The 25,364-nt window shown below is 42.1% G+C and overlaps 1 protein-coding gene across 5 annotated transcripts in view; it reads right to left on the reverse strand.

The window, feature by feature from the left end:
- Positions 1–18,273, reverse strand: part of Fam3c (FAM3 metabolism regulating signaling molecule C) — a 51,702-nt gene extending 33,429 nt beyond the window's left edge. Inside the window, exons 1-4 of one of the 5 annotated variants that reach the window (XM_052173299.1) lie at positions 18,178–18,259; positions 15,983–16,097; positions 12,449–12,488; positions 4,076–4,129 (exon numbers count right to left, since the gene is read on the reverse strand). In XM_052173299.1, the coding sequence (XP_052029259.1) occupies positions 4,076–4,088 (13 nt within the window). In that variant the 5' untranslated portion in view covers positions 4,089–4,129; positions 12,449–12,488; positions 15,983–16,097; positions 18,178–18,259. Of the gene's footprint in view, positions 1–4,075; positions 4,130–12,448; positions 12,489–15,982; positions 16,098–18,177 lie in introns of all 5 variants that reach the window. The other 4 variants (XM_052173298.1, XM_052173300.1, XM_052173297.1 and 1 more) reach the window with 4 other exon arrangements.
- Positions 18,274–25,364: the final 7,091 nt, after the last annotated feature.

Below are 25,364 nucleotides of genomic sequence, written 5' to 3' on the forward strand. Positions count from 1 at the left end.
TCTCAGACGGAAGAGCTGAGACACCTGTCTAGGGTGATTCGGGGTGGTGAGGGATGGGGGGAGGATAGGGAGTTATCTACCATCAGCTGCTGGCTGACTACAGAGTCCTGATGAATGGAACACTGCAATGTCTGCAGAACTCCATGTTCCTAAGCCTTTCCCATCCCGAGAGCAATGCCCTCCAGGCACGATATAAAACCCTTCTGGAGATTTGCAAGGCCAGGACGCTCGAGAAGTAAAGTGTTGACGTGAAATGTAGCGAGCTTACTGTCCTACCATCCCCCATCTCCTGCAGCTACCTAACCCCATGGGAACCATAATCCCTAGGTCGTGGCAGGACTTTTCCCCTGGAGGACAGGCTTGGATATCACAGTCATTGGCTGAGTGATAAGCTCCAGGAGTGCCTGCTCTTTACCTTTTGACTTCATATCTTTATGGTTTCGGACAGCCTTATAATAATCATCACTGCCACATCGGCTCACTATTAATCATCTACTGCTCCTAAGTACCACTATGGAGCAAATCACAAAGTGCAAGGTAAAAAGGGAGTGGCCCGACCACTGGGCACCTTTCCTCTCAACATCCGGGTTTCAGAGACAGGGTGTGTTTATTCAGAAACAGTATTAATTCATTCATGTCTTAACTAATCTCAATTGCTCGATCATAATAGTAGTTCAGGTTTAATCTCTATTAACGGCAAAGAGGTAGACGAAATCTGTAGTTATCTAACCTTAAAGAGAAAATAAAACTCCAGAGATGAAGCAATCACCTAGGATTACAGATAAACCAGTGGCTGTGCATGGTCCAGAATACAAGCTTCCCTGCAAAAACCTAGTGTTCTACACGGTACCCCATTCTAACACTAATGACATATTCTAGCCGGGCAGTAGTGGCGCATGCCATTAATCCCAGCACTTGGGAGGCAGAGGCAAGTGGATTTCTGAGTTCGAGGCCAGTCTGGTCTACAGAGTGAGTTCCAGGATAGCCAGGCCTACACAGAGAAACCCTGTCTCAAAAACAAACAAACAAAAAAGACATATTCTTCTGCCAAAATCAATATAGCAGGTAAGGAAAATTAAAAAAAAAAAAATCTAATTTCATAGACCCAAAAGAATCATCTATATCTAGGAAGGGAAGGGCAGGAAGGAATTGAAGATGTTTGAAAAGGCCAACAATGCTGAAAGCCAGCCACATCCAAAGCTTCCTCAGTACTATTTAGAAACACTCTATTCATAATTATACATGAGGGGATACTAGAAAAATCTCTACCTGTCTAACTTGGTTGTGAATCTAAAACCACCCTAAAAAAAACAAAGTACTTAAAAAAAAAAATCTAGTAATTCAGGAATGAAGAGGCAATGGATGTGTCCCACAGCTTACTCCTTCTCTCCTGGCCCTCACTTCTCCCTCCAAAGTCTGCTTCCTGCCTTTTAAAACAACTACAAGCTGCCTGTATTTCAATATATAAACAAGCAAAAATTCCATTTGGCTTGGACCACCTTCTCATCAAAAGCCTGCTCTCAACACACACATGCTCACTAGACGAATGACTACGACACATGGCTTGAAGTTGCCAGATGCTAGGTGGAGGTGATCACACGCTAGGTCACATGGGTTTTTAGAGCGGTTTTAGGTTCACAACCAAAATGGGAGGAAGGCACAGAGATTTTTCTAGCATTCCCCTCCCGTATAGCTAGGAATAGAGAATGGGAGGCTTCTACCTTCTAGCAGTCATGGACTTATAACAGGATAAGCCCTCACTGTCTCCTAGAGCAGATGGATGAAGCTTGCATGGTCCAGGGCTGACCTCTCTCAGGGTCACACCCATGGGGTGTTTCCCTTTTAGAGATTCCTTACTTTACCTAACGTGTCAGTGTTTCTCCCTGCGTGTATACATGTGAATGTGTGTATATTCCTGGTGCCCAGGGAAGTGAGAAGAGGGTGTTAGATCCCCCGAACTAGTTACCGACGGTTCAGAGTCACCGTGTGGGTGCTGGGAACTGCACCTTGTTTCTCTGCAGCAAGAGCGTCGAGTGCTCTTAACCATCTCTCCAGCCCCAGCACCTGAGTCTTATCTTAGAGCAGAACCTGTTCACTTACACTGGTCTGGAACAAGAAAGAAAGAGAGGCTCCAAGAGACAGGAAAGTCAGGAGCAGAGACCACGAGTGTTTAAAAGAAACCCCAGGAGCTTGCTACGGAATATAGTCTCTAGGGTTGGTCCCAACGTCCAATACTGGCCTTGGAAGGGGCTTAAGATATCACACCACAATCCCCATTTCTGACTCAGTGTGCCATTCCATCTTCCTTTAGCAACTGATAGCACTGCTTTGAGTCTGTTCCCACACTTATAAACCAAAGATCATTACATTTCAGGCTATGTGAGCATCTCAAAGCAACCCGAAGAAATTTTCATTTAGAAGATATTAATTAGCTCAAAGCAGTGAACGCATAACTAACTGTCCTTATAGTCTATTGAAGGCCCCCAGACCTATGCCAAGAAAAGGGCAGACACAACAACTAGCTGATGAAGCTAATTTAGCTGAGCGCGTTTAGAACGATGTGCAAAACAAGAACTTGCTCTGGTCATCACACTTGAACAGGGTATTGAAAAATCCTCAGGAGACTGAGGTTACAAATCATCCTTCTGAGCCTAAAAGTGGACAGAAACAGAACGCAGAGCAAACACTACAAGAACATGGTTTTTAGAATACAAACAAGCTCTTGTTCCAGAGTCCTCCTACCCCGCAAGCGTATAACTACTTTGAAACAATGCTCCATGACTTCACAGCACAGTCTAATTTTTCAAATTTTTACAAAAGCATGTGTAGTGACCTTCAGCTAACTTGGTTTAGTAATCACAGTATTTGATCACCTCTGCTTGATTCTATACAACTATAAGAAATTAAAAAGAGCTGTTTGTCCAACTGCTTGGGACTTTTAATAAACAACTCTAGAATACTGGGTTTGCTTGTAAGAAAATGACAACTAAGAATAAGACAAGCCGGGCAGTGCTGGTGCACGCCTTTGATCCCACCATTTGGGAGGCAGAAGCAGGCGGATTTCTGAGTTCGAGGCCAGCCTGGTCTACAGAGTGAGTTCCAGGACAGCCAGGCCTATACAGAGAAACCCTGTCATGAAAAACAAAACAAAAATAATCAAACAAACAAAAAAAGAGTAATTATCTTGAGATTGGAAAAACAACCTGTTTTCTCCTGTAGCACAGTTAGCAGAATTCCTCAGAGTAAGGTGCTTTGAGTTGGGGGCTGTGACTAGAGGCAGCACAGGAGAAACATGGTTTTACTTTTAGATTGGGAAAGGCCAACTGAGTATTGATGAGTCTATCCTTTAAAGATACTTATCAATACATACATTAATACTATAGACATCTACCAATGACTGTCAATGTGAATAACACACTACTTCATATTGCTTTAATGCCCTGGATTCATACCTAGACTAGAAAAAAAAAAATCAAGGCAAAACTACATTTTAGCAAATTCTTCATGTATATTACATTTAACCTCACACAGGAGAAAAGTTCTATTTTAGAATTCCTTTTCTTTTTTTTTTTTAACTTAGCAAGAAAAAGTCATTCTCTGCATTTTCAAAGCTAATTTTTGAGTATTTTATATGTACTATTAAAGAACTATGCTTAGCTTATTAAAAATAAATATGAAAATTTGGCATACTTTTGATATGCCAAATCTACAAAAATGTATATAATACCTACTAAATGTACAAGTAGTGATTTGTTGACTACATAAAATGAAAAGGCTAAATATGATTTAGTTTATTTCAGCCTGGTACTTACCTTTCCAAAATTACAGATATGATGGATGGTGGTACCTGAGGCCAGAAGATAGCTTAAAACTACTTTGGACAAGGAAGCAAGAACCACCACCACCACCACCCCATTCCCCCACACCAGAGAAGGAAGTTAAGGGGGAAAAGATGAAAGATGAAAAAGAATTAATGAATCAGACATCCTCTCCTTTAGCCATTACTGAGCAAACAGGTTATAAAATAAATTAAAAAATAAAAAATTACTTTCACCAGATTAAATAAATATCTTACCTGCTACCCTCATTTTTGCCTTCTCACTCTCTAGCACTTCTCAGAAAGAAGGTCCTAAAATCAAAAGGAAAGGCAAATATCATGAATTATATACAATGAATATTTGTACTGGCTGGTTTTGTGTGTCAACTTGACACAGGCTGGAGTTATCACAGAGAAAGGAGCTTCAGTTGGGGAAGTGCCTCCATGAGATCCAGCTGTAGGGCATTTTCTCAATTAGTGATCCAGGGTAGGAGGGCCCCTTTGTGGGTGGTGTTATCCCTGGGCTGGTAGTCCTGGGCTCTGTAAGAGAGCAGGCTGAGCAAGCCAAGGAAGCAAGCCAGTAAGAAACATCCCTCCATGGCCTCTGCATCAGCTCCTGCTTCCTGACCTGCTTGACTTCCAGTCCTGACTTCATTTGGTGATGAACAGCAATGTGGAAATTGTAAGCTCAATAAACCCTTTCCTCCCCAACTTGCTTCTAGGTCATGATGTTTGTGCAGGAATAGAAACCCTGACTAAGGCAATATTCCTCCTTAGATTGAGGTTAACTTAGGATATATATGTGAAAGCAGTTAAATGAATACCATGCCATTCATAAGTATTCTATGAATAGCAATGTTTAATAAAAAAAAAAAACCTCTTACCACTGGCTACTCCTTTCCCTGAACCATTAAAAAAAAGGCAAAAGAACTTGCTTTGCCTCAGTCTCCTGCTGGCTGTGTCCTTTGTTCTGGATAAATAAGCAAGGCCACAGCTATCATACTGGTCCTACAGAGGGCGACCATGACCCTTAGCGGTCACAGGTCCATTAGGAACTCAAAGCACTTACATTCAAACACTGGTTAGAACATCAGGTCAGTAAGCTCTTTACCAAGTAACAGAAACCATTTGTAGAAACGGAGTTTAGGTAGGCCAGTTCATGCCAGTAGAGGATATGTAAGAGCCAAAGTTAACCTGTACGCCCCACTTGCCCAAGGACAGATAATACTAGAATGACGGGGCTATGGTTCTTGGAAAATAACAAGCCACAAGTTTTTGTGCCCCTAAACAAGTTTGTTTGCATTGATATGTTTGCGTGGAGGGGAGTGGGAGGCCCACAGGAAGGAAATAAGTCAGGATGCATGCTTGTCCCTGATTGGACCGAATAGGAAAAACAGTGGGCTTTTTTTTTTTTTTTAAAGTTTTGCCTTTTTAAGCCTCTGCAAAATTGTTCCCATTTTCTGGGAACCCAGGCATGGACCTAGCCAGAGTCCATCTTCCTGGTCAGTGTTTAATGAAAGCTTGCTTCAAATTTGGCTCAGAATTGTGGTAGTGGTCTTATTCTCGATGATGAGATTAACAAATTACGTATGTCCTTTTTATAAAGTAATTTGGATATCACTGTTGTAAGCATTCACAGCAAACTCTGGACAGAAACTATTCTTTGGTATTATTTTACTAACTGGCAACATATGCTAGAAAAAAAAAATAAAGAAAAGCCATGTGTGTGTGCTTTCCCTTTCTACCAAATTCAAAATACATGAAATGTTCACTTAAAATGGAACTGTAAACAAGATTTTTATGCCAAAGCCACACCCACATCCAGCTAGACAACTACTTCTGTCAACATTCTGTAAAGGAACAGAATTCAAATGGTTTTGTGTCATGGATCCTATTAATCAGAAATACATTATTTCTCTCATCTGCACACACACTGTGACACACAGGTTCAAAAACATGCATGCATACACACTAGCGCGAGCGTACACACACACACACATACTCTCTCTCTCTCTCTCTCACACACACACACACACACACACACACACACAACACACACACATACTGATTTAGTAATTCACAGATAGTCTGTATTCCCCCAAAATGACCTTTCCCTGGGGTCACTGAAAAGAATATCCAGTTTTCCTATTCACTGGAAAAAGCAACAGGGTATAAAGCCTGCCTGGCTCCCAACCCCCATGTCTCCAGCTGCCTCCCATTCTTCGGCAAAAGCTAACCTGAAGCAAAAAGCATCAACACTAACTGAGCAGTTCACTATCCGCATTTTCCCCCTTTGTTATCTTTGTGAACATCTATACAACAGCCAAAGTCAATACTATCTAGTTAGGCACCAGCCGGAATTCTAAAAGGAAAGAAGAGATATTGAAGTATTCACATAAAGGAGGTGGGAGGTGGGGATGGGGGGAGCAAGGGGGAGTACTCAACCCCTCAAAAGAAAACTCCTGTTCATAACTCCTCTTTAGGTTTCCAGTAAAACTGAACTCTGCTTTCACAACACACACCACACACACACACACACACACACATGAGTACACCCACACAGCCTTTCCTCCTCTCTTACATGCCAAATAATTTCATTACTGGGCGTGGCCTAGGAAAATGTCTTTGACGATGGGATAAGCAGCTGGGTACCAGACACCTGATGTTCTACTTCAGCTTCCATTGCCAGGGGAGACTACACCTGCATAATTAGTCACCAGACTCAAGCTTGCTCTTCCCAGTAGCAACTACATTTGTGAATACAATGGTTTCCCTTTAAAATATCTTAGGGAGGGCTGGGGGCTGGAGAGATAGCTTGGAGGTTAAGAGCACAGACTGCTCTTCCAAAGGTCCTGAGTTCAATTCCCAGCAACCATTTATAATGAGATCTGACGCCCTCTTCTGGTGTGTCTGAAGGCAGTTACAGTGTAATGCATATAAATAAAATAAATCTTAAAAAAAATAAATTTAGGGAATTAACATTTAGAAAAAATTCTCTATTAAAATGCCTTGGTCATTAACGCATCTTTAATTAATCTCCTTAATTAACTTCTTTGCATCTTTAATGCAAAAGTGTAAATTCGAAGAAGGAGAGTACTGAAATAAATTAAAGGGCAAGGAATGGCGAGCATTTAAGATGCGCTAATTCCAAACCACGCCTGGCTGTTTAAAGAGTATTTGAAGACACAAGATTCTGAAGTGGTGGAAGAAACCGTTCATGAAGACTTCAGGCAATCAAGAAGAGATAGGCCCAGAGACAATAAACACAACAGTAAAGGAATAAAAAGGCCTCACCTAAAAATTCAGAACACTAGTCTCCAAGCAACAAGTCAAAGTGCATAAATGTTCTGCAGTACTCAGGGAAAGACAAAGATACAAAACTTTGAACTAGTTTCCAAAACCAGACAATTAGTAACAAAGAGAGTAGTCTTAAAATAGATAAAAATACAAATGTTCTCCACCACTTGGGATGTGGAGGCAGGCAGATCTCTGAATTTGAGGCCAGCCTGGTCTACAAAGAGAGTGCCAGGATAGCCAAGGCTATGCAGAGAAACACTGTCGATCAAAACAAACAAACAAAAATGTAAATATTAAAATATTCAAGACAGGATACATAAGTATTGCATTGCTCCAAAAGTAAAGGGATATCCAAAACAACTTTCAGCAGCTTAGACAGATAAGAATGCTAAATGAGATGTGCAAAATATGTCACCTGAAAATACAAGCAGGGAAGGCCACCCTGCCCCCAGCATGAAGGAACATGACCAGAAGTGTGTACATACTCAGGGTCTGAAAGAGGTACGACCTCTGGGAACCAAGCCCAGTTTTCTGGATGTTCTTTAACATCCAGTTTAAAAGTTTAAACTGTTCTTTAAAAAGTTCTTTCAGCCCAACTACCAAGACTGGTCAAATTTAATACAATTTTCTAACTCAAAATTGGGCTGTTATATAAGGACTTCATTAAGAGAAGAACCAACAGTAACAGAAGCACAGGTAGCTCACAGATCCAAGCACATTCCCCATCCCTTCATTACAACATTGTTCTGTGTCAAAGAAAAAAGCCAGAAAAACAATTACCATAAAAACAATCCTGTCTGGCTAGGCAGTCCTCCCACCAGCCCCGCCGACTAGTCCAGCAGACCTAGGTAGTGATGGCCTTACAGGCCAGGACAAGGGGGCTCCTGAGAGGTGCAGGAAGGATGCTCACAAACCTGGGACCATTTCTCCCACTGCACACTGATGTTCTCAAGACCTTGTTGACAAAATGCTGCTTCAATCAATTCGGCTCTTGCAAATTGCTCTGGGAGTTGCTAATCTCTTCGGCAAACTAGCTGCTCCAGAGATTTGACAGTCTGTCAAACTGACTTAAGTTTGAGTGTTGGAAATCTGACTACCACCTCAAGACCAATATGATGAAAGAAAATATGCATACAGATATATACCAAAGCATGATACTAAAAACAAAATCAATCCAGACAGAAGAAAATATCATGGGTTATATCTCACAAAACAGAGAACCACCATTCACTTTAATCCAACCTTAATTCAGTGCTGGCCAAGTAACAATCTTAACCAAACCAATTATCGTAATTCAGATGATTACGATAGTCATGTGGGCTGGGGTTTTTCTTTTATTTAATTTTTATTTTATGTGTACAAATGCTCTACATGTATGTGTGACCATTTTGTGCATGCAGTGGCCCACCAAGTTCAGAAGAGGGTATCAGATCCCCTGGAACAGGAGTGACAAGACTGGGTTTGAACCCAGTTCCTCTGTAAGAACAAATGCTCTTAACCCTCCTCCCTCCCCCCCCCCCCACCTCTTTCCAGCCCAAAGGGAGCAGAAGCTTTTCAAGAGACTACATAAAAGCAGGTCAAACTACAAAACAATAGCCAAAGACTATACTTAAGCCCAGTCTGTGAAGGTGAATTCGGTGCCACCCCATAGAGCCACATGCTGCCTACAAGTCAACACCATCCTGGGTGTGCAGGAAAGGACCTTCCTGGATGGTCCATCTGAATTTATACTGAGGGAAGTAAAGGGCCTTCCTCCAGTGGGGCTCCAAGTACAGTGTGCCCAACTGTATCTCCTCAGACATAGGAGTTTCCATCCATAGATCCTGACCCTAAACTCCTCACAAGGCAGGATGTAAGAATTATCTAATTATCTGTTATTCTAGACTCTGATCTCTCTCTCTCTCTCTCTCTCTCTCTCTCTCTCTCTCTCTCTCAGATTTATTTATTATTATATGTGAGTACACTGTAGCTGTCTTCAGACACACCAGAAGAGGACCCTCATTACAGATGGTTGTGAGCCACCATGTGGGTGCTGGGATTTGAAATCAGGACCTTAGGAAGTGCAGTCAGTGCTCTTAACCTGCTGAGCCTTCTCTCCAGCCTCCAATTTCTCTTTCCCCTTGCAAGAGATAGAAACCTAACCTAACTTGCTGTGTTGATGCTACTAGCTACAAATAACCTTCGGTGCAGCTTTGTCTGACAGGTCACAAGACTCTCCTCAGCCCCAAGGCCTGCTAAAGAGGCAAGATGAATCGCTGGGGTTCCCCATTCAGTCCGCTAGCATTAGTTCATTTCCTTTCTGTCCAACCACATTTCAACACAGCTGCCCGTGCTTCAGTCATGCCTAAGGAATGAAGTCTCACAAAACCGCACAGGACTGAACCCAGAGCCCGGGATTCCAGCTTACAGGGGGTAGAACGGTACAGTTCCCAGGGAGCGGTACACCTAGAGAGGACAGGGAAACTCTGTTCCCCTTCCCACACCACACCCTCTACATCGCTCACCAGTGTCATTTCTAATAGCCTGCACGCAGTGAATGTTAAGTATAAACCACTCAAATTACTTGAGCCTCAGGAAGCGGTTGTGGGGCCCCCAGTTCATACCTGGTGCAGGTCCAGCAGACCCATATGTAAAAAGGCAGCCTGGACTTGTAATTGGCATCTAAATAGGGAGAGGCTATCTACAGCCAGAGCCCTCAACCCACTACCCACTGACACTGTCTCCAAATAGAGCAGAGGACACCCACCTGGAATCTGCTGCAAAGGTCCTTTGTGTTCTGGTTGGGAGAATTCCCATCACCCTTTGAGGACTCATCTTTTGCATGTATTGTGGTGTGGGAGTAGAGGAGGAAACATGGGCTTTTCTAATAGGGAGGCTCTGCTCTCTCTCTGCCCATCTTCAGGCTGGGAAAGTGCTACAATGCACAGGCACACAGTACCACCAGGTCTTCTGGATGGCAACTTGCCAACTGCAAAGCCTGCATCTCTCAGTCTCTGGAATTGTGTGAGCCCATTTTCCCCCAATAAATTGCAATATATGTGTGTGTGTGTGTGTGTGTGTACACATACATATTGTGTACACATACATATGTATATGTATGTGTATATATATAATAAATCACATAACTACAGAAATGTATACAGCTTATTACATAGAACCTTTACCTATCTATCTGTATACATACACACACGAACACACACATATATATGCATATGTACATATCTATCACCTATCCATCATTTATTTTCTCAGGCGAAATTGGACTGATTAAGGCACTGTCAAGATTAGAAGGTAAAATAAATTTTCATCCCCTGAGCATTTAATGTCCAAAAGGAAAATGGGTTAGTGCTGAGAGCAAAAGAAGTTACATTTAAAATCTACAAACAAAAGTGTTCTAAGGAAAACAAGATTCAAACAGCAAGTACAGTGGTGCACATCTTCAGGCCCAGTACTGGGAAGATCTCTGTGAGTTCAAGATCTCTGTGAGTTCAAGGCCAGCTAGAAAAGCTAAATAGGAAGATCATGTCTCCAAAGAAAAAAAAAAGTTGCAATACCATACAGCTCTATTCCTGCGGCTACTGCCAGGTAAAAGCCCAGAAAACCTCTGTATAAAAGGTATAATTCCTACTCCAGCTGTGCACCCACAGCTGGATGGAACAAAGATGGAGGGCGTAACTACAGGGCACCTTTTGGATTTTGTTGTTTTTCTTGTTGAGATGGGGGGGAGGGGTCTTATGATATATCCCTGGCTGGCCCAAAACTAAGTAGACCAGGTTAGTCTGGAATTCAAGAGACCTAACTAGCTCTGTCTTCCAAGTGTTTCCCAAGTGCACCAACAGGTTTGGCTCAAATATGTTTTAATAAAGTTTTATTTATACGGACAACAAGATCTGGGTTTCATTGCATCTTCATGTGTCACAATTTCAAATTTTATTTCTCAACCTACTCTGAAAAATGGTTCTGCCTTAAAGACTGCACAGGCTTATATATATGGTTAGCTGAGCCTCAAGGAGGAGTAATTTGTTTGATTAGAAAAAAATAAAATAAAATAGAAGACCGAAAAACTTCCCGAATGTCATCTTAGTAGTCGAACATTTTTGCTGGGTTGTTTGGAGAATAAACATGGCTTCTATGGAAAGAGTGCTGACCAAACACACAAGTTCTGTGCTTTATGGGCCATTTTGCCAGCATGTACCCTCCGTGGAAGGAAGCCTGTATTCCACGAGAAGCAAAACGAATCTTATTCAAATGGAAACACCTTTAGCTTCCTATAGCTAGAGCTGCTTGCTTACAGCAAAGGCGAGAGTGAGTCTGGACTGTTTCCAAACCCAGAGCTGAAGACAGAAAGACAGAGACAGAAATGGTCACTAAATTCCGCTTCACTGAGGACAAGATCCTGGCCATGGAAACAAGGTAACAGCGCGCTTCTTACTTGCTTGCTGATATGGGATCATTGTTGCAATGGGCTTTGAAAAAGGATGGGTAACTGTGTATCTGATGCCTGGCCAACTTGAATAATGTAGCTCTTAAACACATTTCCTAGGCTAGGGAGAGACAGACCAATTGATGAAGCACTCGATGTACATGCATGAGGAGGGAACCCCCAGAAAGTCAGATGATCTCTCCAGGCCTGGTTAATGCTTGAGACAAACAAAAAAAGAGGCAGGTTAAAAAGACTGTATCCATTGGGAAGGAATATTAACATTTAAAAATCCAGTCTGAGGACTGGGGCTCATGAGCACACACGGTCAGCAGAGAGGCTACCTAACAGGCACAAAATAGCATGGGTTTGATCTCCAAGCATCATAAAAAAAACCCCAGATGTCATGATGCATGCATGCAACCCCAGCATTTAGGAGGCAGAGATGGAATGGTGGTTTGAATAAGAATGGCCCCCACAGGCTCCTGTATCTGAATGTTTAGTCATCGGGAGTGACACCATTTGTGAAGGCTTAGGAGCCCTCATTGGAGGTAGTGTCGCTGAAGGTAGGCTTTGAGGTTTCAAAAACCCATGCTAGACTCTGACTCTTTCTCGGCCGATGGATCAGGATATAGTCTTGGCTACTGCTCCAGTGCCATGGATGCTACCAAGCTCCCTGCCATGACGATACCAGACCTTTGAAACTGTAAGCAAGCCCTAGTTAAATGCTTTCGAATGTAAGAGATGTCTTGGTCATGGTGTCTCTTTGCAGCAATAGAGCAGTGACTAAGACAAATGAGATCAAAATTTCATGATTATCCTTCACTAGAAAATGAGTAGGGGTCCAGCCTGGGCTACATCAAATCCTGACTAAAACAAAAACAGGAAACAGCAGAACAAGGACAGGGCTTTACCTCAGTGGTACATCAGAAGCATGGAGTTGGCTCCCTAGCACTGCAAAACAAGAATAAACAATAACTCAGTGTGCAGCGTAAGTTGTTATTACTGTGCCATTGTGAATTCAATAGATGGACTTTAACATCAAGTGATTTTAAAGACTTTAACACTAAATGCCTACTATAAATACTAACTTGGAAAAGAATTTAATATTGGCAAGACACTTTGGCACTTTGACACTATTGGTAGTAGAAGATACAGATTTTTTAAAAAATATAATCTACACAAAGTGAGAGGGAGCAAGTGAGGGAGGGAGAGACAGACAGACAGACAGACAGATGGAGGGAAAGAGAGAGTTGGTTAAAAAAATTAAGTATGATATGCACACCTCTAGATCCTAGCACTTCAAAGGTAAAAAGGAAGGTAAATAGAGTCTAAAGTCATCCTTGCCCAGTCAGAGAATCCAAGGACAAAAATGGCTACATGAGACTCTCCCAAAACACAAAGACAAAACCCTACAAAAGCAATATCCAAGTTATTAAAAAGAAAAAAATTTAATGGTTACCTAACAATTAAAAAGTTTTTAAAGAAACAAACTAATCTTGCCTTTTGATTAGAGGAAGAAAAAAAAATAAGAACAATAACAACCAAAATTCACTCCCACAAAATGGTCAAGATCTTCCAAATGGGAGAATTACAAAGCCGCAGACCGAAAACCTGAAATGAGAGTCAGTAGAACAACTCTTTGAGAATATTGTTCTACTGAAAAATCTTGGGAAGAGGGCATACCAATGACCTACTCCTGGCTGCTTTGTCTCACACAGAATTTCAAAGGCTTCAGTTTCCCATCTCCAGAATACCGGGATTACTAGCATGCACCACCATGCCCCACCTCTGATTTTTTCCGTTCTCTGAATCAACATCTTAGGGCTTTTCTTCTTTTGTCTCCAGAAGCACAAAATGGATGCAAACTGATTTAAAAGAGGATTAACACCTAAATGGAAACACTCAAGTCAAGGGTGCTCCTAAGTTCCCCCAGACCCAAGGAAATGAAGGAGGGAGAAGCAGCCAAACAGGACCAGGATGGCCCTGGGGAGACTTCAGGGTCCTCAGAAGCCTGCCATTAGCTGTCCTTCTAACTTCGCAACAGCTCTTCCTTGCTGGCAACCAGGAAGAATTCAGAAACCTGTTATCTGATCTCCAGCAGCCTGACTAAAGCTCCCTTCTACTCCTACACTGGCAAACACAACTCCAATACCCACGGTCTCTACTTCAACACAGGTTAGGGTACGGTGTCCAGCCTAGGCCAACTTTGCCCCAAAGACTTAAGGCAACAACAGGTGCTGAAGCCTGACAGACATTCTGAGAGCAGCGCTGCGACAGACAGACAGCTCAGTGTTGAGTTGTTAGCTTCCTAGCAGAACTCTGGAGACTGCAGAAACCACAGAGACACCTAGAGTTCTTTCTTTCCTCTCCGCACCTGAGCTAGTCGATTACTGAAATATGCCAGTTGATCCGCATGCACTAGACAATGTTGTCCAACAAAGCACTTAAGGGATTAAAAAGAAAATAGCCTTGTGTTCGACCTTCAACCTAATAATAAAGATAAGCAAGTTTTTCCATCTATAAAGGATTGTCAAACACAGGCTGGGCTATTCTCCGCAGACTTCTCAGTAGTACAGAAAGATTCTACCCTACAGACACTCCATAGGGATCCCACAAGCTTTTTTTTAACTCACAGCCAGAGTTCAGGTCTCTTTTGAGAGATTGTTGTTAACCTTATTACCATCACATTTAAAAAATCATTCAACCCAGGAGGGTATGTAGAGTGTGCAGGTGCAGAGTCAGTAAGTGGGAGGAAATGTGAGCTACTAACTAACTAAAAGGACCGATAAACAGCTATAGGTCAAATGCAACTGCCACACCTACGCAAACTCAGCAGGAAGTAAATATTTCAATGAACTACAAGACTTTCTATTAAGCCATTAACGCATACATAAATGCAAATAAGTAGCAGGACTAGACTGCATGACACCTGAAGATATCTCTGAGGCGCACTTAAAGCTCTGCCACCAGTACAATCTCCACTACAAACAGAAGTCAGGCAAGAAGACCTTGCATAAACTCTTACAAACAGTTTACACGGTTGAACATCTGAAGAAATACTGATAGAATTATTCTGTGTGTGTGTGTGTGTGTGTGTGTGTGTGGTGTGTACATGTCCGTGTGGCTATGTGCATATGTTGTATAGGAGGGTGTGCATGCATGTGTGTATGTATGAAGCCAGACATCATTGTGAGTGTCTACTTCGGTTACTCCCTAGGTGGTCTCTCATTGAAACTGGAGATTAGACTGACCAAGCAGGGAGCCCCAGAGGTCCTCTGCCAAGCAGACTGAGTGATCTCCCAGCCTTTCAATAGAACTGTTCTTTATATTACATCCTAACCCTCACAATAATGCACATGACACGAGAAGCCCTAAAACCTTAGACACCTAAAAAGGTATATTATTAATTTTAAGAAACACACTTAACAGTCTAAATACAGAGGTTTCCAAACATATTTGATTTGGGGTTTGTTTGTTTGTTTGTTTGTTTGTTTTAGTAAAATACATCCTATCAAGTTCTTTGAAGGCCTCAATAAAGTGTGACGCACACCAGGGAGGTCAGAATCACTAGTGTGCCTTTTAACAAGCAAACGTCTCTGCTACTGCAGACCTACAGGATCAGAGGCCTCAGAGTAGGCATGAAAACCCTGCATCTGTAACAAGCTGTTTTGGGGCGATTCTCAAAGGCTCAGAGCTGAGAGCTTCTTCAGGATTAAAGCGCACCGACCCTACACAGAAAAAGTTAAGAAGGGGGGAAAAGTCAAAATGAAAGTCAAGGCAGGTCTAACACAGAATCAAATCCCCAAGTACAATTCCTATGATAGGACTCTTCATTATGTTCTAAATGGAAATAGAGCCAGCAGTCCCAGAGTCAGGTCTGCCAGGGAGAAGAGGGGAGGGGCAGGCAGGAAATCTGGAGACTGGGGTGAAGAAGAAAGAACTCCTGTTTGTGACACTTAAAACAGACTCCAGCTCAAACTGTCCCCATGTTTTCTTACAGATCTTCTCTTCCACAAAGCAGCATTTGGTTGAAAAATCCAATAGCCGGGCTGGTGAGATGGCTCAGTGGTTAAGAGCACTGACTGTTCTTCCAAAGGTCCTGAGTTCAAATCCCAGTGACCACGTGGTGGCTCACAACCATCCGTAATGAGATCTTGACACCCTCTTACGGTGTGTCTCAAGACAGCTACAGTGTACTTACATATAACAATAAAAAAATCTTAAAAAAAAAAAAACAAAATAAATCCAATAGCCACTTGACAAACTGAAATGGTCATTAGATTTCTGGAACCCAGTGCAAAGACCTTCGCTTAATATTTAGCTGTGCTTGCTCCTTTAGAATTCTACACTGTTTAAATACCTTACTCCTACCCTATCCAATTAGGGGAAAGACGGGCAGACAGACAAACGTTATCAAGCAAAATGGCAAAGGGCTCAGAAGGTACCTGTGCTGCTGATAAGCCTGACATCCTGACTTCAAGTCTCAGAAAGAAAATCAACTCCTACCAATGGTCCCTGATCTCCACACATGCGCCACAGCATGGGCCTCGGCCTCACCCCCTACATATGAAAAAAAAAAAAGGTAAAAATAAATTTCTTTAGAGAAAATTAACAAAAATAATAAGTGTTAACTATAGAAGGATCGCAATAGGGCATCCGCATTTCAACTTACACTCTGTAGGAGTTTTGTTTTATTTTTGATTTTTAAGAAAGAAAACAAGGAAGAACGGGAGGGCATGAATGTCTGCCCAGCGTGGTGGGATCTTCATTTCCTGTAACTAAGTCACATTACACCTGATGTAATGTCATGTAAACGCGTGTCTCAGGATTCCTCAGCACTCGTTCAAATGTAAAACTGAAAGTACACCAAGGTTCACAGACTTCAGCAGTCAAAGCACCCTGAGAAAAAGTGCTGGAACACAGTGGTTCTACCCGCCCAACAGAAAGGCAGGTCAGCAGCCAGGGGCACAGAATAAGAAAGAAGCCACTAAGGTAAAAATTGTATCAGCTAAAACAATTTTACAAGCTCCTATTTTGATCCTATCCAACGCCCTTTAAAACTCAGCCCAAGCCCACTAATTGCAGGTAATGCCTGGTGCCATTAGTTTACACAGCTGATCCCACAAAACTGCCTTAACAAACCCAGAGACGCTGCGATGAAAATCACAGGAACTCCTTGCTGAAGATGCTCGCACAGCAACTGAACCATCATCACACAAGATGTTCAACAGTCGTACAGAGGGAAAGACCAAAATGGAGAATGTGCCACTGAGAATTTGTGCCTGCCTCTCTGGTCTTCATTAATTCCATCATTCTATGGCTTCCACAACCATAGGGTCACAGAATATCACTGCCTGGAGGCATTGTATCTGGTCCTTTTTATGTTAGTATTTCTTCCTACAAAGAAGACATTTTTTCCTGCTGTGTTCTCAGCTGCAGTATGCATAATTCTCTTGTACTTGGGTAATGAGTAAGTGTCGGCAGATGGACCATTTGAGTTTGATGAGGCTAACATTAACTTGCCAGAAGTCATCAGCTGGTTGTTTTAATAAATACATGTTTTAAGAATCTATGAAACAAACCTTATCACTTGCATAAAACTAAAAACCTTGCAGACTATGGGAGAAATCACCAAATGAGCAACCTCCAGATATTAGGGTGTAGGACAGTAAGGGCAAGGGATACTAACTTACCTTTCCTAGTTAGTGGCATCAGGGAAGTTATTAACTTTACTTCATTAATGGAGGTTTCTCTGTGCCCCCTAAGGCACTGCAGGGAGAAACAGTGTTTCCAAAGACCTGGAAAATTTAAGACTATCACTGGTCCTTCCAGGAAAGCACAGGCCATGGGATCCGCCATTACCATCCAACTTTATTTACTACCTCAGGAAATGTGTATCCTAATCTGTAAAATCTGAGCAGTAGTAATAGGACCCGTGTGAGAAGTTGTAAAAACTAAATATGCGCTAGGAAATACTGGGTAATTCTATCTAAGATGGTAAAGATGCAAATTAGGAACTTTGTATGCATGTATTTCTGCCTATAAAGAAAAAGTTCTATCAGATAGTAGTTCTATATTATAGGAATTAACTATGTAAATTGAAGCCGATGACTTCCCGCAAGTTACAGCTAGATGTGTCGATCTCAAATCGTCCATCTGTCACTCATTATTAAGTTTAAGAGCGCTGACCATCATGCATACTACTACTGTGAACACAGCAGAAAAAAATAAAAATGAACAGCGCTCATCAAAGACATAGAATACCTATGTGTTCGCTTGCAAAAGGAGATAGCATCTCTAGTTGGGCAGAGACACAAACTTTACAAGTGAGTCAAGACGGTCCAGCGCAAGAGTTCGAATCCAGCATGCCCGACCATCCCATCCAATTCTCTGGAAACGCTCAACCTGCAGGATTCCGACCACGAGGGGCAAACACCGGCTTCCAGGTGCAGCCGGAGCCCGGTGGCCACCGCGACCCAACGCCCGGTGCAGACGCCGCTGAGCGGGCCGCGATGCTCCGGATGGCCGGGCCCCGCTGCAGCCGAGACCGGCATCGGGCTGCGAGGAAGCCGGTGTGGTGCTCCGCTCCTGCCTGCACGCGCCCAGCCGCGCCCAGCCCGGCCGCCTGCCCGAACCTCACCCGTCTGCAGTCGCGCCGCCGTCAGTCCTGACGGAGGCCGATGGGAGGTGCCGCCGTCGCCGCCGCCACCGCCTCCCGAGCGCGCGGACCGCGCCGATCGCGCCTCGGCTTCCTCCGGCTCCTCCGGCTTCGCCTAGCGCCGGCCCGCGCCGAGGAGGAAGCCAGCTCGCCCCAGGCCTCCTCCCACGCTTCCCGCCGCGGCCAATGGGCCCGGCAGCCGCGGAGCCGCGCACGCCCCCTGGCGGTGGAGGACCGAGCGGACGCTGGGGCGCCGCGAGGGAGGGCCACAGCCGCCGAGATCCCCGGTCGCCTCCTGCGACTCAATCTGGACTTGCCACGTGGGAGCTGCCGCGTCCGCAGCGAGGAGCTGAGCGGCACCCGGGGAGGAGGGAAACTGTGTCAGCACCTCCGCCCTTCAGTCACAAGCTCACACAATCCCAACCTGTCAGGCGGCAATTTGAAATGACCAGTCAGTCCTGTTGTAGAGTTGATTCAGACTAGGACCATAGGGAATCTTCACTAGACTTCCGGCAAACCAGGTAACAGATCATAAAACTCCTCTGGGAAGGGAGTCATAACGAATTCTGCAACCCTGAATAATCTATCCGAGGGGAAGAGTACTGCTTGCATGCTACATGTCAATTTCTTCTTTCAGTTATTAGCAGTATGAGGAATGTTTTTCTCATCTGTTAGAAACTTTACCTTTTTATCGAGATTTTATGGGTCACAGAAATTAACACAAATTTTACTATGCACAATCTAAGAATACAATGTTTCTAGTTTCAAATCCATAGCTGCATAATTAGCAACTGTTAACTTATTTCTTTGGAAATCGGGATAATTTATGGTAGCAAAAAATTAAATTATAATGAAGCAATAGGGTTTAATTATAGCAATTATGTTATCAAATTTCAACTCCCCCCCCCAAAAAAAAAACAGAAAACACACCGCCTAAAAAGAACTATAAATTCTAGTGCTTAGGCCCCAGGAAAGGAAAAGAAAGAGGAAACAGGTGAGCTAAATTCTAGCTAAATTCTAACCCTTTGCCTTATGACCAAAACAACTCTTGTTTAAAAAAAGAATTTAGTTGAGGGCTTTCTTAGAGTTTCAGAGGATTAGTCCCTGGTCATCAAGGTGGGAAGCAGACAGGCATGATGCCGGAGCAGTTACTGAGAGATTTAAGTCAAGATCCACAGGCAACAGACAGAATAGACATTGCTGGGCCTGGTGTGGACCTTTGAAACCTCAAAGCCCGCTCCTAGTGACACGCCTCCCCCAGCAAGTCCACACCTCCTAATCCTTCTTACACAGTTTCACTCACTGGTAACTAAGCATTCAAATATATAAACCCATGGGGGAGAGACATTTGGTTTTTACAGTATTAAAAAGCCATAACACTTCATGTACATATATATGCCTCCCCTCTGTTCCCTGTATCCCACTAAAAGAATTTATGAAATCTCTCGAGTGGGAAGATAAGTTCCTGTTTGGGAATGAGTTTTCCCTCTGTAACTTAACAGACTAGGAAGGAAACTATATCTGCTACATTCTGATAAAATTATCCCTGAAGCAATGCACATTCCAAAAGTCTGTTTGATTTCCTATTTCTAACACACCTTTCTTTGGTCAATGATAAGATTAATAAATGAATTATAACCAACATTGCTTTTCTTTGATTCATTGAATAAACTAGTGCCAAACCATTCCTAAAACATATGCTGCACAGTGTGTGAGAGTCTGTGTCTGTGTGTATGTTTTGTGTTATCATGTAGACTGTATGTATTTCTTACTCAGTATGGGTTGTGATTTTTTTTTAAGTCAATGAATCACTTCTTTAGAATTGTTGTGACTTAGCCCGTTTTGTGGAAGAGTTGGGCTAACTTCCTGGGTTTTGATTGTCTAGGGTAGGTGGGCAGGGGAAGTTCTCCTGATTAGTGATCACAGGAAAGGAGAATGCAGGGAACTTTATAGCTCTGGGAGGTACTAATCAACCTGATATTACTGTGTGTTATAACAGGCAATGATCACTTATGTTCCAAAGCTAATGCTGCTTGTATACTATGTGCCAGCACATGTCTAAGATCGCTACATCTGCTTATTCATGTAATCCTATAAATACAGAGGAGAAAGGGTAGGAGGAGAAGGAGCTATACCCAGAGTTCAAGTGCTAGGATCTCACAGAGCCAAGCTGTGCCCCATAGGAGTAACTTCATAGTCCCTCTCTTTTGCTTGCTTAAAAAGCATTCATTGTTCAGGCCTGGTGGCACACACTTTTAATCCCAACACTTGAGAGGCAGAGAGAGGTGGATTTCTGTAACTTCAAGGCCAGCCTGGTTTTCATAGTGAGCTCTAGGACAGCCAGGACCACACAGAGAAACTCTGTCTCAAAAGCAAAAGAAGAGGAGGAGGAGGGAGAGGAAGAGGGGGAGGAGGAGGAAGAAGAGGAGGAGGAGGAGGAAGAGGAGGAGGAAGAGGAGGAGAAAAGAAGAGTTTATCCTTTATTTAATGCATGTGGGGGTTGAGAAAACTACAATCTGTAATTATAATGAGTCCATCACATTATGTTAAACATAAAAATTATTAAAAAGCCTCAGGATATTAGTTAACTGCAATAATCCATTTGGAATGATTCTTCTGCATTTAGAAGAGCAAATCGTATATAAACATGGACACCAATGATTCCAGTCACTGTGTGAAGTAACTCAGACCAGGATATTGAATGATGAGAGAGTACCATGCGGGGGTGGGGATGGGGAGATAAGTATCTCCAAATCATCCTAGTAACCCACAACAAGGCACTAGTGTGGGTGTGCTGTGTTGTGCATTCCAACCTCTTTTGATTTGGGTTAGTGTCCCTATAACCATGTGTTAAAGTCTTGGTGGCCAGCCTGTTGTGCTGTTGGAGGATGCTGGGCCATGTAGGAAGTAAGGACTCTATAAGGAAGTTAGGTTACTAAGTCATTGCAAACCCAACCACTTCCTCTCTCTCTATCTCTTTTGCTTCTTGGTCACTGTAGCTTCCTGCATAGTATTTGTTATGATTCAGTGTAAACATTTTTATATGTTAAAATAGCCCTACTGGCCAGCTCCTGCTATGTGGTCCTGCCTTACCTCAGGCCCAGAAAGCATCAATCTAACCAACATGGCCACAAAGCTACAACATGCTGAGCTGAAAAAGGTCATGCCTACTTTGTGTTGATAGCCTCAGGAAATGTATTCATTGACAGAGAACTAACAGAGCACCAGCTATGCTCTACTCTAAATGAGTCTCCAAAGTGACTCCATACTGTGCCAATAGACCTACCCAGATAAAACAACCCACAACACCTTGACATAACACACATTTGTTAAGCTCTGTGATGGTTTATATATGCTCAACCCAGGGAGTGGTACTATTAGAAGGTATGGCCCTGTTGGAATAGGTGTGGCCTTATTGGAGTAAGTATGTCATAGGATGTGAGTTTTAAGACCCTAGTGTTAGCTGCCTGGATGTCAGTCTTCTACTAGCAGCTTTCAGATGAAGTTGTAGAACTCTTGACTCCTCCTACACCATGCCTGGGTGCTGCCATGTTCCCACCTTGGTGATAATGGACTGAACCTCTGAACCTGTAAGCCAGCCCCAATTAAGTGTTGCTCTTATAAGAGCTACCTTGGCCATGTTGTCTGTTTCCAGCAGTAAAACCCTAACTAAGAGAGGCTCTGAGGTAGTTTTTAATATAGTAGTCAATAATGAATATAACCATTTTTTTGAGAAGTAGAAGCTAGCCAATGCTAGGAATATAATTACTTTAAAATTGAGAGAGAGAGAGAGAGAGAGAGAGAGAGAGAGAGAGAGAGAGAGAAGAAGAAGAAGAAGAAGAAGAAGAAGAAGAAAAAGAAGAAGAAGAAGAAGAAGAAGAAGAAGAAGAAGAAGAAGAAGAAGAAGAAGAAGAAGAAAAAGAAGAAGAAGAAGAAGAAGAAAAAGAAGAAAAAGAAGAAAAAGAGGAGGAGGAAGAAGAGGGAGGGAGAGGGAGAGGGAGGGGAGGGGTAGGAAGGGGAAGTGGGAGGGGAGGGAAGCTCAAACTGTGAGGGGGTAACCAGAAACTCATCTTGCTTGAAAAAAACAGTAGAAAGTCATGTATTAATGAAAAGCATAGGGTAGGAAGTAGCCATATATACTGGGTAAAATATAAAACACAGGTATAGTTTAGAATTATGATTTAGAATTTTTATAACTAAGAATATTCAGAATTTCTAGCTTTTTCCTTGTTTATAAGAACACAATAATTATAAAGAAGTTAGAATGTTGGCAGTTTTCACAGCACTATATTTTGGTATATACCCAATACAGTCCACAAACTAAATGGTTTAAATTACTATTATATAGAAATAGATATAGATATAGATATAGATATATTATCATAAGCATACTTAAGTTTTTAGTCTATTACCATTTTATTAACATAAAAGAAAATTCTAAATAATATAAAACTTTGGTTATCTAAATATCATTTCCATTCTACTTCTAAGGTGTCTTTCTTTTTTTTTCTTTTAAGGTTTATTTATTTATTTCATGTATATGAGTACACTGTCACTGTCTTCAAACACACCAGAAGAGGGCATCAGATTCTCATTACAGATGGTTGTGAGCCACCATGTGGGTGCTAGGAATTGAACTCAGGACCTCTGGAAGAGCAGTCAGTGCTCTTAACCACTGAGCCATCTCTCCAGTCGTAGGGTCTTTCAGTGTGTGAAGGCAGCATTTTTGTCCAGACTATAAATTAAATTAGGTGATACAATGTATAATGGTGACCTGCATCTGAAAATTTATTCAAATCATGACTACAAAGTAAATTCCCTGCTCTTGAAATTATTTGTAAATGAATATTACAAAAAATTGTTAAGATTATTAGTAGACCCCCCAAAAGGACACTTCGTAATTCTGTAAACATAATTTGTAAAACATTACCTCCTAAGGAATTTTCTCATTTAATGTCATGGTCTTACAATGCCTTATAAGAGGTTTATATGATAATGTTAAGTGTGTAATGAAAAAAAGATACGGAACCCGTGGATCAGATTATACACACAAAGAGAAATACAGACATATATATGTGTACAGTCTGAGATTCAGGGCAACCCACAGAAAAACAGGCACTTTTAAATGTATAATAGTATTCATGATCTATACGGTATTTTAAAATGTATATTTGCCAGGGGCTGGAGAGATGGTTAAGAATGCTTGATGCTATTGCAGAGGGCCTAGATTCAGTTCCCAGCACCTATGTGGCCGCTCACAACCACCTATAACTCTAGATCCGGGGGCCTAGACTCTCGCTTTCAACCTCTGAGAGTATGCACGTGGTACACATACCCACATGCAAAACATATAAAAACAAATACATCTAAAAATAATTTTTATTTATATTTGTCAGACTTTTAAAATAAATGTCTTAAGAATTTTCATGGCCATGAAGCAAATGTGACTACACTTTTGACATTCCTCTAACTCTCAGTAAATAAAATTAAGTAAGCCTCAAGTTAGCTAAAAACACTTCTGTCCACACTCCGTTTAAAAAAAAATATCAGCTAGAAAAAGCTTCACAGAAAAAGCAAAAAGCAACTGAACAAATACTGAATAAAGTCCTGTTATCCTAAGACATAATTGCTTGAGTCTGCAACTTCCTTTCTGAAGAAGGTAGTGTGGAAACCCTTTAAGCACAAGAGGACTCCGGCTGATTGTGCCCCATTTTATTAAACATTAACTTCTCTAGTTACATTACATTGCAATGCGCTGCTTGCTTTGCAAGGCCAGACGGCAGAAATACGTGTAACAAAATACCACCCAATTGTTAGTATCCCCTTAAGATTGTTCTCCACTGAAATTACCGGGTCATTGCAGACAGATGAGCAACAATGTAGAAGCCAAAACCCCAAGTGTTCACAACAGGGCTAAGAAATGCACAAGTAACAAAACCGAGATCAAATAAAACAAAACAAAGCTCTCAGATACATTGTTGGGATCTTTTGGTCCAGGTGCAGATTCCACAGGGCATTTCCCGGTTTTAAGTTTGTGGAGCCTTTTTCTAAGCATCCTCAGTTCAATTACAGCCTGTCCCAAAGAATTAGTTAGAGAGCCTGGAATCCTGGATGGACTGACTTTCAGATGCTGGCATTAGTTCGTGTGCAGCTTCTTGCCTTGATGTATACTTGTGACCTAAATATGAAACAGGAATCACCTTGTTATCCTTTTCTGGTTGCTTTTTAAATTGCTTTACAAATTCTAGGTTAATGTCTATTACAGTGTCTTCATGGCTCCCACTCCACAGCAAGAGAATTTGTATTCATGCTCCTTAGTGTCTCTTGAATTTGCATCTTCCACAATGTTTCAGATGCACGTGGGTAATCCAGAGCATATTAGTTATCTTTGTGTTATTGTAACAAAAATGCCTGACAGGCAATATGTATGGAGGGAAAGATGCATATTGGCCCAAAATTTCATTCTTTTATGGCCGGGCAGCCACAGCAGAGTGGTTTATCATGGTGGTGGGATGTCTGGTGGAGGTTTGTTTACATGGAGACCAACCAGGTACCACCATCTGAGCTATTCTGACTGTATCCTGATTGAATATGAGAACTTTATTATGAATCCTTTGTTATTTTCTCTATATATCTATTTTGAGATATTTTCTGTAGAACTGCTGAGGTCTCTTTGAGGCTTCGTTTGTATTTTAATGTGTAACTAATTTACCCAGAGAAGGTCTGCTCAGATACGGCATCTGGCGTTGTGTGGCGTTCCATTCGATAGTCAAATTTTCCATCTCTATTCACTGAGCCAAATCCAAAGAGAGTGCTTGCTTCACGGAAAAGGACAGCAGTCAGTGGGAACTGTAACTTTCAGGTTCAATGGATTTCCAAGTCAACTCAGATCCCACTTCTCTCCCATTCATCCAGGCTACTGTCCTGCCCCATCCTGTGGTAATATTGACAAACATGAGGTAACAGGGTTACTTTTGGAGTTAGAAGAGTTTGCATCCTGGTTCTACCCGTTAATAACTAGTTAAGTGGCTTGAAGCAAACTGCTTAGTCTGTCCCTGGCAGTTTTGTAAGTGTAAATGAGAACAATAACAATTCTCTCACTGTTTTTAATAAAGCTTTTAGTATATGAGATGGAATTCACCTTATGCCTCCTATGTTGCCAAAAGATA

Source organism: Apodemus sylvaticus, chromosome 2, assembly GCF_947179515.1.
Source record: "Apodemus sylvaticus chromosome 2, mApoSyl1.1, whole genome shotgun sequence".
Lineage (NCBI taxonomy): Eukaryota > Metazoa > Chordata > Mammalia > Rodentia > Muridae > Apodemus > Apodemus sylvaticus.